The following is a 15,170-nucleotide window of genomic DNA, read 5'->3' on the forward strand; positions in this document are numbered from 1 at the left end:
GTTAAAAGTATTTTTAGAACTTATTATTATAAAAATATATGTTATGTCATTCAATGGTTATAAAATTATGTCATTGGAAGTAAATAAAATTCAAATTAAAAGAGTTTCCGCATAGGATCGTGTTTCAATTGGTTTATTTGATTTTGATTTAGTATGAAATTTTATAGAAAAATAAAGAAAAATTTTTAATCTTATAGTTAAACTAAAGATATGTGAAATTCAATTTAATATAATTGACCATTACGGGCAAAACTATTTATGGAATAATAAGATATGGGTCGTGTCGGATCTGTGAGATGGTTAAGGATTCCTCTGCTCTTAATCAGAGATTTTGAATTCGAGCACTTTGGAATAGAAAAAGTTTAAAGGCGAGCGTCTCCTTTAGAAATGGACTTTATAATGTGCGAACTCAAAATTAGTCGAGCTCTACTATGAACATCGGATACCGTGGGGAAATAAAAAGAAAATGTCACGCTTACTGTGACCTTATTATATATAAAGAACAAAGATATTTGACATTGTAAACTTTTCATCCGAAACTATTAGCATTAATCAACTCAATGGGTTGCCACAAAGAATTCTGTATATATGTTCCTCCTTTTTGTATTTCATTTTTCGTTCTATATTGTCTGTGACTGTGAGGATTCATTCTAAATTTACTATTAAAAGAATGTGAATTTCTTCTTATTGTACGGATGTCCAACTATTGAATTTCAATAGGATGTCGGTTTGACGATTTTTGTCAAATATAGCGATCTTTTAGTGGTGATTGATTTTATGATTATCAATATTTATAATAATCTTTTTATTTGATCATGAAACCGACAATGTGAGCAAGTTCATGCAGTCTATGGTAAGATCAACACACAGTTAGTGTTCATATAGTTGAGTCCAATCTATAATTGGGATTAAGGCACAATTGATGTTTCTCTATTTTTGTTCAAATCTTGAATGTGAAAAAAAATTAATAAAGTGAATTGGTCTTCTAAAAGAAGAAAATGATGAACATGTTTATTGACATAGTATTTTAGGAAAATTTCATTTCTATAATTATGGTGTTTTACTAGAATACATATAAATGTTTTTGAACAATATTTCTTTACTTACTTATCCAACACAAGAAAATAGGGAAAAATAATCACGTGTTCTATAAGAAAACATTTTCAAGAAAACTCTTTTCCATAAAAAAACATTTTCATTTGTGTCAAATATACACCCCTTAAAATATTCTCAGTGTCGAAAGATAATGTGTGTATTCTTTGTGATTTTAATTAACCAGACGTTACTAAGATATTTTCATTCTTTTTAATTGTAATTCAGTTTGATAATTTTTATTCTCTAGTCCGTGACAAAATACTATTCGATATCAACGTTTTTATTGATGAAACTCCTTAAAGACATTATTGGAGGTTTACAAGGACCCCAGTTACTACAATTTTCATATCATTATTACTATTATCTTAAAAGACAAGAAAATCAATAAGATGTAATATGTTCAATCATAAATCATTAGGTCCCCTAGTCTAAGTGATCCGAAAAATATTCATTGAGTTGGCTTCAAGCAATTCTTTCTTTACATATTTAGTGATCACAATATGTTCTTTCATAGTTACTTGGTCTCAGTTAAATGGATTTTGGACAATCCTCACGTTATTAGCTAGCTTTAATTTGTGGTTGAGTTATAGACTCAAATGTCCATTTCTTATATGTTTAAAAGACTTTGATTTATGCACACTATTGTTTGGTTACTTGACGAAATCACTCAATTTCCTGTGGATAGCAGCCTACCAGGAATTATACACCACACAAACCATTACGTTCCAAGACAAAGTTGAAGATTCAAACCTAGTTGTTGTATAGCATTTAGAGGGACCATCCCACATAAAGCAGACCACTGGATAACAGATGTGGACCTTTCATGGTACGAACTTGAATGTGTAGGTAAATAAACTACATGCTGGATTCATGATAGCACTGGGCTTGCAAAAGAATACAGGTTGGCCCAAAGAAAGGCCGAAAACTATTTGCATATTATGAAATCAGAAAAGAAACAAAATTTATACTGACTGAACATAGTTGGCAATTTTATTGACTTTGCATGAAGAGGAATGGCTGTTGGATAAATTGGAAGGAATTTACACATTTGGACAACCTAGGGTTGGTGATACATAAATTGGGAAGTTCATGAAGGACAAGCTTAATAAGTATGATGTCAAGTATTATAGACATGTTTGTTCCAATGACATGGTTCCTGGGTTGCCATATGATGACAGAACCTTCTTCAAGCATTTTGGTATCATGTCTCTACTATAACAGCCTCTACAATGGCAAGGTAAAGTTTCTTATAAAGTTGGATTACACTGTCTTTTCTTTCTTTTTTCAACAGCGGTATCAAAGTCAGTTTGCACTCACCTTAAACGTTCCACCCGGTACCTGTAACCTCTCACTAGCAAAGGTATCAAATGCATTGTCTTGTCCCCTAAGGCCTGGGTAGAAGGGAAGAAGTAGTGTGACTTTTCTTGTCTTCGTTGAAATTTGAACACGGATCTCCCGTGACTTTCTTTCCACTAATTGACAACTAGATAGCACCTTGAACTTGGATTTGGTTCACACTTCATTGCCCTAAAAATCAATACATGTGCGTGTTTTCTGAAAGTCTGATCGTTTTTTCCACATCGCGGGGGTAAGGGGGAAGGAAATGCTACGCTATTGATGGAGTTTGAACCTCCACCTTAACTGTGGAAGGCAGGGGGCTCACCAAGTGATCTAGCCCTCAACGCCTAGTTTGATTAATTATTTATGCATCAATTGCAACAACTCAAGTCTTGTTTTAATGCAGGTGGTCAAGGAAGAACCAAACAAGAATTGCTATGGTTTTTGCCCACGTTGTGTTGACTGTGGTAAATGAATTTACTAGGGGGTTCATCCTCCCTTGGACAAAGGGCAGTCATTACAGAGAGGACTGGTTCCAGAAAATGTTTAGGATGGTAGGATTGGTGATTCCAGGATTATCAGTTCATACTACTATAGATTATGTTAATCTAACTCAATTGGGATCAGTTCTTCAACTTCCACAATCAGTTCATCAAGAGTGTCTTGAAGATGATTGATTTTCAAGATTCAGAGTCGTTGGAAACAACCTTTCTACTTCATCTGAAGTGGACTGCGTACACTTTACCTCCCAGACTCCACTTGGTGGGAATACACCGGGTATGTTGTTGTAGAGACACTTAAAGTGAGAGAGGATAATTCCGATCAAGTTAACGGCTTAAATATTTTATTTTGTTATTGATTTGTGTTATTTTGTATAGTATCGACTTAAGATGAGTTTATATAATGTAATATGACCAATAAGGATGCATATAACCAACCTCATTGTAATTATAGAATCAGGTCAAACGACACATAACTTACCTCGCGGATCAAATCTGTGGATGATGCTCTTTTAGGGGTTTCAGATTTTTATTCCAATGCTCTTTTAGCCTTAATTCCCACTGCCCGCTTAACAACATGCAAGCAGTTCAATTTTTGTGTCACGTACTAAATGTGAAACTTCTTTTGAGCCGAGGCTCTGTTAGAAGCAACCTTCTATCCCACAAGAATAGGAGTAAGGTTTGTGTGCATCCTACCTCCCCACTTATGCGATTACACTGGGTATGCTGTTGTAGCAGCAACTGCCTAGGCCACTCAAGCTTTAATGGTTAATGACCTTATTCCAGTTTATCAGGAGAAGTTTGGTTTCCCACTCTATAGACAGTATAGTTTCTTTGAGTTGTATCATGTTCTTTGCTGATGGAAGCAGGGATAAGGAACCCATGAACTTGTTATTCGAATTATAAAGTAGCGAATTTGCCATTTGGGTGTGGAATGAAGCAAGAACAAATTTAAAAGAGCTCATGGATTATTGGTAAATTCATTACATACAGATCGAATCATAGGAGATGTTTTTAGAATCTTATAGAGCAACGAGATTTTGAAGATATAGGTGCTTGAAGTAGGACAAAAAATAACCCTTGTAATTGGAGCATCAAGATGGAACTTGAGTTGCACTTCAACATCCATGGACAATGGAAACTTTTCATTCTGTTCATGCTTCTGACGTAAACTATTCAGTAGGCAGATACCATCATACAGGGGGGGAATTCGATTACCCTACAGCACTGCTTTCCGGAAAGCAGCCTTGAAAGTACCATTTTCAAATCAATGCCACTTATTATCAGAATTAAATGATCTGATCCATTCACAACCAAAATGCAAAAAAGTTATCAGGAAAAGAAAGGATTCAAACATTCAATATTAGTTTTATACTTGTGCAAGGATATCTATGTAAAGGTAGGAGAATACCTGATATATAGAGGGTGGTTGTAAGTTGTAAAATCAAAATGCATGGCATGTAAAGCAGCCACTCAGAGACCCTATTTGACGTGTACGACGGAAAGATAAAGCCTTGCTGGATGATCTTGTTACTTCATGTGATTGGTTGGCTAACATTGAGCTTCTCATTTCATGGGCCTTTTTCTGTGCCGACCTAAGTTTATTCATAATCTTATCCATGGATGACGATCTCTTTTTCTCCAGTTTCATCTGCATTATATTTATAGAGACAGCATGTTTTCAATTTGCAAACAGAAAACGCTTTCATTCTATTAGTGTATATGCAAGCCCAGTCCATTCTGTCCTCTATATAATTGTAAAATATGAAGAGCAGATCTTCCTTCCTGATTACATGGAATAAGAAAACTACCAACAGATTGTAGTATCCACCAAGGAGAGAATAGTAGAATACGTATCTTGATGGTTAAGTCATAATCCAATTCCAAATTGCAAAGAAATAAAAGATAAGGGAACTACATTAAAACCTTTTATTCCTTTAAAGATAATTTATGCTTATCATGTAGACATGGGAGAGAAGAAATTACCATGCAGTTAGGAGGTACAGTTTTTGGAAAGATTCAGGACCTTATCTAAAGAAATCATGCACAAACGCTAGCACAAGATAAAGTTCAGGGTGATAAGAACATTAAAAAAGGTCAGCTTATTTAACACTTGAAGACCCTACATCCTAATCCCGTGTCAAGAACAATAACCTTCCTTTGCTATAGAAGACTCGTTCACTAGGCCAGACATCTCGACAGAGGATATTTGACTTTCGAGATAAAGGCAAATTCTACAAGCACTGGTGGAAGTTACTAGATAGGTTACCACTGCGCAATACACTCAAGTGAATCCATATAATTAATAGGCTCATGCTCAACGAAAAGAAACTTCAGAAACATAAAAGTGCATGGTGGAAATATGTGACTAGGGACCAACCTCTAGTTTCCTCATTGCTGCCTCTGCTTTTGCCTTTTGCAGGTTCTCCCATGCAGTGATTCTCGCTTCTTCCCTCTTAATCCTAATATTTCAGAAGAGCATAGAGACAATTAATAGCATGAATTGAGAAACAAATGCATTTTGACACTCGGAAAAAGAGAGGCTAAAGAGCATGAATGTGGTCTATCCTTTCTCAAACTGTACCGCTTATTGAGAGTTTTACTGATCACATCAACTTGAGATCAGATATATGATTAAAATAATGTACATACAACAACAACAACAACAGTCTCAGTGTATTCCCACAAAGTGAGGTCTGGCGAGGGTAAAATGTACGCAGTTCATACCGCTACCTCCGAAGAAGTAGAGAGGTTGTTTCCGATAGACCTCCGGCCAAAATAATGTACATGTAACCCAATATTTTAAGAGAACAATGCAAATGAACAAAGCAACACAACGAAGGTATATGACAGTCAGCTGGGTGTTTTCCCTGCCATTGTGTTTGCATCCAATACTTTAGAACAATGCCAATGAAAAAAGCAACACAAGGAAGGTATCTGACAGTCAGCTGGGTGTTTTCCCTGCCATTGTTTTTGCATCTTCTACAAAAGATCTATTATCTTTTCCTTTTTTATTTGTAATACTTTCAATCGCCTTAAACAAACATCAAACAACTCTAATTGACAGTGCTTCAAAATAAATTACTTACAATCTAACAAATAAAATAGCATCACTTACTTTGAAATACTTGTTGATGTGTCTGAAACATCCCAACCTGAAGACCGGATTTCCATAGCTTTCCTTTTCCAGTCATCAAGCTCCATGCTCCTACCTGGAATTCGAGCTTTCTGTTTCTTTGACCACCTGGTCACTGTAACCCGCTCATCAATGGGAACATCTCTAATTTCTGCTTTAGAAGAAGGCACACTCTGCAATTCTACAAGTGGTAGAATAGATGGAGTTGAAGGAGAGAAGGATGACTGTCTTATGGGAGATGAGGAAGGGCTTCCCTCGGGGCTCATTTGAGTGGCCATATCCCTCCTCGAGATAACTCGTGACACCCCATTGTCTGCATCTTGAATATCATCCCCACTCGCATCTACAGATAAGATTTACAAGAAAGTTAAAACGAAATCGGACGGCTCGGTCATTATTTCTCAACATATTACACAACCCACAGTTATGAGGATTCAAAGGGTGGAATAGGTGGACTTAAAGATGTGTATAACTTTTTCCATGTAGGGGGGAACTCCAAATTGACGTTAGTCAGTGACAAATAAGTTTATTGCACCTCCAAAACAAAAAGATCATGCAAAACTACCAAACACCACCCTGGAAATTGGGTTATGCAACATGGTTTACAGTTAATAGGTGTCTCCTATAGTTTTCATAGGGAAAAGCTAATGACCAGTGTGCTTGTGCTACCAGTCTTTACTTCATGTCGGAGTAGGTGCTTCCTGGTACAGATTTACTTCAAGGAAGTTGAGTTGGTCTTGATCATATATCAAACTACTAAATCATATATCTAACTACTAAACTTCTTTAATGATATCATAAAATAAACTTCTGTTTCTTTCTTTCTGGTCACTTTTCTGGACAGTGCATCCCGCTGATGTAAACAGGTGCACTTTCAGTGACATCGAATCACCAACCAAAAAAAGAGGTTAAACATTTTGGTATAGCCCTTAGAAGTAAGTTGTGCATTCAATAGTGGAAATATAGATCTCAATCTTCCAAAGAAACAATCAAGTATTGCAACCAATTAACCAATCGGCTCTATTTGTAATCTTCTTGCATGTTACCTCTTTCTTCTAGGAATTATCGTCTAAAAGTATGCTCAATGTTACTATTATGATGCTGCAACGCAAATCAATGAGCAACGAATAGTAAGCTAAAATCTTATTTACATTAAGCAAGCAAGCAATCAACTGGAAGAAAATCAGTACCTTGGGAACTAGGCAAGGTCGATAAACAGACCAGTTCAGAGCATCCATGTACGCTAACGGACCTTGCCATGCATGGTTCTGTGAGCGCATGGAAGTTTTCACTGCCCAGGTTGCCTCCACATCGAATTGACAAACCATCATTTGTCATCACTCCGGTTGAAAAGGGGGAATTGGCTAACAGATTACCACCATTTCCTCCCTTAAAAACAGGTGGTGCAGGAGAATACATTGAATAGTAAGCTAGACCAGGAGGACCAAGAGGCCCGCTTTTGGATTTAGGCCGCCTTTGTGGCTGCTGTAATGAATTTCTAACAGAACCATCTCCTGAGACCGGGCTAAATATCCACCTCTCTGCATCTTCCCATTTGGAAGGTAATGCCCTTCCATTATTATAAGGCAGCAATGCAGTATTTACCTGCCTCCTATTAGCAGCTGGATGCAACGGCACACGTTCTGAACTCCACCCTTTTTGAACCCCAACACTGGAATGACGATAATTTGGCGTTCTAGGACTTGGAAATGTGCCAACTCGGCTAGTCGTAATGGGAGTCTTCTTCATGACTCCAAAACGCGGAGAAGAAGAATGACAGGTATTTATCACAGCATTGTTTAGATCTAATGAAGCAGGTCTTCGCCTATCTGGTTTCTTCAATAGAGATCCTGACCCAAACCTCCGGTCTTGACATTCTATTCCAATGAATTTTGCAAACCAAAAACCCACAAAAAGAAAAAAAAAAAAAATGCTTACACACAATGTGAGGTAAATTGCTTTGTACTTCGAACAAATTGAGTCTATGGCACCTTTAAGAGCTTGAGAAAAGGAGCTTCTTGCGGAATCTAAATACAGATTTTCATCCTCTGTGTCAATCTCGTTGTTCTTCTCTGCCTTTTGAACTGGAAGACAGTGAATAAATGTGTGACTATCACATGAATGTTGAAGAATCTTGTGTAGGAAGCCAGCTGAAAGAGTTGAAAAAAGAGTCAATAAGAGTACCTTTTGCTTTTTCCTTTCTGCTAAGGTGACTATTTCTGTGTACCTTTGCTTTGTTTGGATCTGCAACTGTACCACCCGAAGCTTCACGGCATTCACGCCCTGCCAAATTCTGGTTCAATCAAACATTTCAGATTCTTCGAAATGGACAAACTCCAAAAAGTAGAATTAGTAACAATGTATACCACCAATTTCTACACAAAAAATAAACAACTAAGCCAATACTTGTTAAAGACAATTTCTCTCAAAAATTCGTCATCGAAAATTCTGAGATGATGCATGATGAGATCTGAATATATATGATTGATTCAGCTTTCTCCAGCAGTATAGCTCTAGTCTTCTAGCCCGTGTACTAAGCTTAAGCAAGCTGAAATTTGTCATTGCACCGAACAGAATAGCAAAAAATAAGGCTGAAACAAACATCAAAACAATGCGAGGAACACGGAGATGAAGTACTTGAAAAACATGAGAAATTTCTCAACAGAATAGCAAAAACAAGGCTGAGAATAACAGAAAAACAATGCGAGGAACACAGAGCTGAAATCAGTACTCGAGAAACACAAAAACAATGCGAGGAATACGGAGCTATTTGCAAACCGAACAGCAAAAAATAACGCTGAGAATGACGGAAATGTGAGGAACAATGAGCTGAAGTAAGTACATTAGAAGCATCAGAAACGGAGGAATCCTGATCATGAGCATCGGAAGCGAATGAACACCGGTCAACGCTACCGGAAACAGAAGAGAAGATGCTGAAATTAGAATCGCCGGTGAAAATAACAGAGTCCGGACTAACATCACGAACCGATCTCGAATCCTGAAATCCTAGCTCCGGCATTGTCAATTGCTTTTACAACTTCAAGTTCTCCGTCATTACACCGCAATCTCAATCTCCGTCGCCGGCGCCGGCGTAGCAAATATGCAGTGATAAGAGGAGAAGAGAGAGAGGGAGTAGCAGACTATACAAATTACAAAGTTACATGAAAAATGGCAAGTGAAATATAGAATGTGTATATGTATATGTAGGTAGTATAAAGATGGTTACTGTTACGTAAGAGATTGTAAATGGCGTGTTGGTCACCAGTTTTAGCAAAATGATGTACGCAAATTGCTCCTTCCATACCGATATTTTTAAAATTAATTTAGATTTAATTAGATTAATTTGGTAAATTAAAATTTAGACACAAAAAAATTGTTAAAAAAAATAACTAAAGCCAATATTATTTCTCGCTTATTGAGAGTACTCTCTTACTCCTCTATTTTAAAATAGTTGATTCTCTTTTTAAAGTATTTATTTCTATTTATTTTAATTTAATTGTTTTATTTATAAATTTAAGATAATTTTATTATATTTTTTAATATTATCACCATCGTTAGATAATTATATAAAGTGTATATATTCAAATTTATCTTTTTAAAATATAACTAATAAGAATAATTTGATGAAATAAATCTTAAGTAAATATTTTTAAGAAAAATATCAAATCAACAAGTGTAAACTATTTAAAACGGATAGAGTACTATTATTTTTGAAACAAAATCAAGAGGCTAATTTAAGTGAATTATCTTTATTTATAACTCATCTTTATTTGATATTTTCAAAATATTAGTATCTTTATGTTGATGGCTAAAGATAAATATCAAAAAATATAAACTAATTATGATTCATTTTCTAAAATTACAAATATTCTGTCACTTTCAAATTACTCCATATTTATGTGAATTTGTATCTTTGCAGAAAGGACAAAATTATTTGTTAATTGAAGTTGAGATAGTGATTTAATGATCATGTTGTGTTATTCATTCGCACAATTTAACAGTGGGATTCGCTTCTTTCTATGTACGCTGCCTTTCAAGTCTTTTCTCCTCCATTTGACCGTCAATTTGACAGGGAAAACTCACGCTTTCAAAGTGATTTGACAAAAATTTTCAATCAACTACAGTTAGATTGCGTGTTACTCTCTTCGTTTTATTTTACTCAAATAATCACGTTCATCTTTACTTATTTATATTTTAAACTTTAACATATTTATTAATAAAGTAATAAATAATTTTGCAATTTTATGATAATTATAAGTTTTTTAAATATTAAAAAATTTAACTACTTTAATATACTTTTTTCATCCTATTTTACTCGTCTCAATTTGATATTACACATTAATTAAAAAAATAATTAATAACATGATTACTTTAATATAAAACTCTTATTAAATAACGTTTACATTTTAATTTGGAGAAAAAATAATTAATATTAAGGATAAAAAAGAAAAAAAATTGTCTTGAATGACAAGTAAAATAAGAAATCAAATGAGGAAATTTGAAACGAATAAAATAGGATGAAGGGAGTATTAGACAAATAAAAATAGACGGAGGAAGTAAATAACCTTTTTTTTTTTAATTTTCCATCTGATGCCCGGTACCCGTATTGAAGCTCGACTAATTTGGATTTGCACCGGATAAGACCCTATTGGGAGGTAACGCTCTCATCAAAAAAAATTTCTTACCCAAAACTCGAATCCGAAACCTCTAATTAAGAGAAGAACAGCTCAGCTCAATCCATTAAACCACATCTTTTCCTATACAGAAGGAGTAACATGAATTAAGGAGAAATCAAAATCAAAGCCAACAACAACAATTATTGATAAAACAGCTCTAACACATCCCAAGAAAAATAGAAAAGGAAGAGTGACTAATGTCGTGGTCAAATTTATGAAAGAAAACAAAAAGGCGTAATGTCATGAGTACCCAGGCTTGGGCCTTGGAGGAACATATATATGTTGTTATTTTAGTAGGTAGTGACATTGAATTATGGGTAAGTTCCGTAAAGCAAAGAATTGAAAAATCAACAGCGTAATTTATGCTCCATTACATTTTGAGGTAGAGCTACAATTCTAATTATTAATTCTACTACAAAATTTAATAATTCAAGTCAAAAATACATATGTTTCTCTTCTCAAAAATCAAACTATGTGTTTTTATCAATATCTTAATATATATATTTATGTATGTATGTGGGTGTATATATATATATGAAGAGTGGATCTACAATAGACTTAGGGATTATTCTCAAAAACTTCCTAATTTTTTTCAAAACTCTATAATTAGAATGCTCTTAACGTATAATAAAATATTGGTAGGAACTCATAGCCGAAGATGATGGATAGTCCAGCGGTTGTTAAGGAGCCAGCACAGTTCCTCATTTCACTATGATGAGGGATTGAATCTTAAGTGGCAACATAATTTTTTTTTAGCCTTTTTTCCTTTATTCTTTTACCTTATTTAGTTTTTTTTTTTTTTTTTTGCTTGGATTTGTTACAATTGAACCGAGAATCTTTCAAAATTCACAGTCTATGTATACTCTGATTTACTCAAACTTTACTTGTAGAATTTTACTGGATATGTTGTTGTTATAATTCAATTAAGCCACAAATTAATCAAACTAACTCTCGGATAGGAAACATGACCATCAATTATGGAACGGCTGGAGCAATGGATATGTATACTTAAATTCATCCAAAATTCAGCACTAAGTTTTTCTTTTAAAAAAATATCCGAAATTCATAATCATCTCAAAACATTTTTTTTATTAGTATATCTATATGGTTCAGGTTTCACTACTGCTGCAGCTGCAGCTGCACCTGTGATTCTCAAAACATTATTTGCTTTTGTTGAATCAAATTTTGAGGGGTATGGAGGAATGGCCCCCCTTGTCAAGCACCAATAAATGTTTCTAAGTCAGACAGTTGGTTATATTTTACGTTAGGTTCAACTCACAAGTAAGATGACAAAATCCCACATTTATTGCTGCCATTTCCTGTCTCTTTCCTTTGGATTTTCCATGCAATTCAAGGTTAAAAAATGCTGTTTGCATTACACATAAGTAGTACCTCTAGTATATTGTACTCCCTTACCTGTACGTCTACAATATGATTTGGCATGATATTTGAGAAATGATAAATAAAATTATAATTTATTATGCCATTTTAATAATTAATATAAGACATTTAATATTGGGAAATAACTAAAGAATTAATAATAAGGATAATTTAGGGTAATTAATGTGAACAATTTAGTAGAACAATCTTTTGAAATAATGTTTTTTGCTTGCATACTTACCTAACATCATAAACTAAACAAGAAAATTAATACTCCCGCTTTAATTTATCAATTTATGTGACATTTTTTTTTGTCCATTTAAAAAAGAATGTCGCATTTTCTTACTTGACAATGACTTTAATAAGGATAGCTTGATAAACAACAACAAAATATTCCCTTACTCCCATAAACGAATCACATAAATTGCGATAAAAAGAAAATTTTAATTTTTTAAAAATATTTTTCTAAGTAAACATTTTCATACCTACCAAACACACCCTTTTGTGGCAAAATTGTTAGGTCAGCAAGGATCGCGGATCGGCTTGTAGACCAAACAGAAGATTCTTTTTGATTATTGGGGTTTACTTTGAATTAAGTTTCTTAAAAACTTCTCTAAGCGTTACGTTATCCACAATCATAAACAGATAGCAGTACCTGGTCAAAATAAAATATACAAAGTTCTATGAAGAAGAAAAATTTGAATTACAGATGAGGTATTTTTTCTTTCAAAAATAAAACGTATGGACACACACAAATAAACACAAGACGTTGATCTTTTATCACGTATATTTGCTTTAGGAATTTGATTTTTTATATGTACTACTTAAATCGAAGATTTATTGAGTATATTATAAATAAATTCTAATAACTATGCGCTCCATCTTCTTCAAATCTTGAAAACAATCTCTGACAGAAATGCAAGATAAGACTGCGTACAATACACCATTATGGTGGAACTCTTTCCCAAATATCACACTTAGCGACAGTTTTAATTCATCGGGCAGCTCATTATTACGTTGTATAGAGAGACTAGTGAAATGAATAGGGTACTTGACTTGTAGTTTTCGAAAGAAATAAATATTTGCAGGCCTCGTGAGCAGAGGTTACGTAGTTAATGGAGTTAGCTGGCCAGCCTGGATTCAAGCCGGTCAAAAGGGGGACGTGCATGAAAATGGATCCAAAATATATTAGCACGAGTTTAAGTTTGGTGCATGTGTATTTTTTTTTACACCATTATATGATTTTTATGTGTTGTAGTAAATTATTCATTTTTATATTTTTATCTGAAAAATGAATGACCTGCTAAGTTATCTAATAATGTAAAAAAATAACACCAACGATGCACAAAATTTGAATTCATATATTACTCCCAACAAATTTTTTCTTTGTAAACGCATGCTTATTTGATCTAAAATAAAGTTAATTTTGTATCTTAAACATGTCATATGAAAGAAAATCCTCACATAACTTGTAAAATTATTATCATGTGATCAGAAAGTTATGAATTCAAGCCATGAAGATAATATGGTTCAATCCTTTCTCAGCTTCCGCCCACAGCGAAAGCTCTAATAATCTGGTTATTTTTATCTTAAATATGTCACATGAAATGTTGAAATTAAATTGTTATCCAATAAGAAAAAATAAATAAACAGAATGAAGTACTTGGCAGTTGGAACCGACTCTCATCTGTCAATTACCTACGGGTTCAGCACGAACAGTTCCAATTCAAAGAGGAATATAAGACATAATTTTATCCGTTTAGGACCGACAATAACAAGTTACCCATTCTATAATAGGGCACAGTTACCGTCAAAGGATATGATACAGTGAATCAAAATATAAGCCATAATTTTATCCGTTTAGGACCGACAATAACAAGTTATCCATTCTATAATAGGGCACAGTCATCGTCAAAGAATGTGGTGCAGTAAATCAAAATATAAGCCATAATTTTATCCGTTTAGGATCGACAATAACAAGTTACCCATTTCGTCAAAGAATGTGGTGCAGTAAATCAGAATATAAGTCATAATTTTATTCATTTAGGACCGATAATAACAAGTTACCCATTCTATAATAGGGCACAGTCACCGCTAAAGGATGTGATGCAGTGAATCGGGCTGCTCCTCCTTTAATCAAGAATTTCAGATTCGAGCTCTGAATATAAAAAAATCCTTGGTAGGGAACGCGACTCCCCGAATGGGATTTTATTCGGTGCGAATCCGAATTAGTCGAACTCCAATGCTGGTACCAGACACTGGATAGGAAATTTAAAAAAAAAAAAAAACTCATACGCAGCCCCCTTAAGTACGTACGCGTCATTTTTCACTTAGGCATCTCAAGTGGACATTGTTCCGTTTTGGCACCTCAAGTAGCCATAAAATGTGTCATTTTGGCACATTTTGCTGAGTTGGTCAGGTGCGTGTATTGCACCTCCATGAAGGCGCATGAAAGCCATTCTTTGGCTGATGTGGTGCCCAATTTGGCCCACCAACAATATATTAACTCATTTTCATTAATTTATACTTTTTTTCTTATTTTTATCCATCATTTTTATCAATTTTAAGCTTATTTAATGGTAAAAATTATTGGGAGAGATTTAAAAATTAGATACATATTTAGGAGTTTGTCTTGCCAAAAATAATATATTAACTCAACACCCATTAATTTATACTTTTTTCACATTTTTATCCATTATTTTTGTCAATCTTAATTTATTTAACGGTAAGAATTATTGAGAGAAATTTATATACGCATTTAAAGGTTCGTGAAAATTAAATGATAAGCACCTTTTTTTTAATCATTAAGGGCAAAATCGATGAAAAATAAAAAATAAACAACATCAACGAAGAAAAACAAAAAATCAAACAAAATCGATGAAGAAAAATTAAAAAATAAATCTAAATCAGTGAAGAAAAATTGAATTTTAAAAAAATCAAAAACATAAAATTTAAATTGAAGCATAAAAATCAAGAAAAATCAGTGAACAAAAATTGAAAATCGAAGCAAAATTGATGAAAGAAATTTAAAAATAAAGCTAAATC

The 15,170-nt window shown here is 33.9% G+C and overlaps 1 protein-coding gene and 1 long non-coding RNA gene across 2 annotated transcripts; one reads left to right on the forward strand and one right to left on the reverse strand.

Annotated features, from left to right (window-relative positions):
* Positions 1 to 1,182: 1,182 nt before the first annotated feature.
* LOC107868600 lies at positions 1,183 to 4,236 on the forward strand. The gene is made up of 2 exons (XR_007054719.1): positions 1,183 to 2,332; positions 2,840 to 4,236. It is a non-coding gene; the product is annotated as an uncharacterized LOC107868600 (long non-coding RNA).
* Positions 3,882 to 9,350, reverse strand: LOC107868599. Its single transcript, XM_047411156.1, has 8 exons — positions 8,912 to 9,350; positions 8,254 to 8,362; positions 8,061 to 8,153; positions 7,260 to 7,946; positions 6,052 to 6,412; positions 5,314 to 5,395; positions 4,345 to 4,584; positions 3,882 to 4,231 (listed from the first exon to the last, which is right to left on the reverse strand). The coding sequence occupies exons 1-7, from the start codon at positions 9,086 to 9,088 to the stop codon at positions 4,378 to 4,380; spliced, it is 1,716 nt and encodes a 571-aa protein (XP_047267112.1). The 5' UTR covers positions 9,089 to 9,350; the 3' UTR covers positions 3,882 to 4,231; positions 4,345 to 4,377.
* Between the last annotated feature and the right edge of the window lie 5,820 nt (positions 9,351 to 15,170).

Source organism: Capsicum annuum, chromosome 4 (genome assembly GCF_002878395.1).
Source record: "Capsicum annuum cultivar UCD-10X-F1 chromosome 4, UCD10Xv1.1, whole genome shotgun sequence".
Lineage (NCBI taxonomy): Eukaryota > Viridiplantae > Streptophyta > Magnoliopsida > Solanales > Solanaceae > Capsicum > Capsicum annuum.

Excerpts from the sequence above, each read along its gene's own strand:
- LOC107868599 (XM_047411156.1), bottom strand. The coding sequence starts at position 9,088 with ATGCCGGAGCTAGGATTTCAGGATTCGAGATCGGTTCGTGATGTTAGT. Across the intron at positions 7,947-8,060 it reads CTTTTCTCAAGCTCTTAAAG|AATGTCAAGACCGGAGGTTT; the intron begins GTGCCATAGACT and ends TCATTGGAATAG. Across the intron at positions 6,413-7,259 it reads GACCTTGCCTAGTTCCCAAG|ATGCGAGTGGGGATGATATT; the intron begins GTACTGATTTTC and ends TCTTATCTGTAG.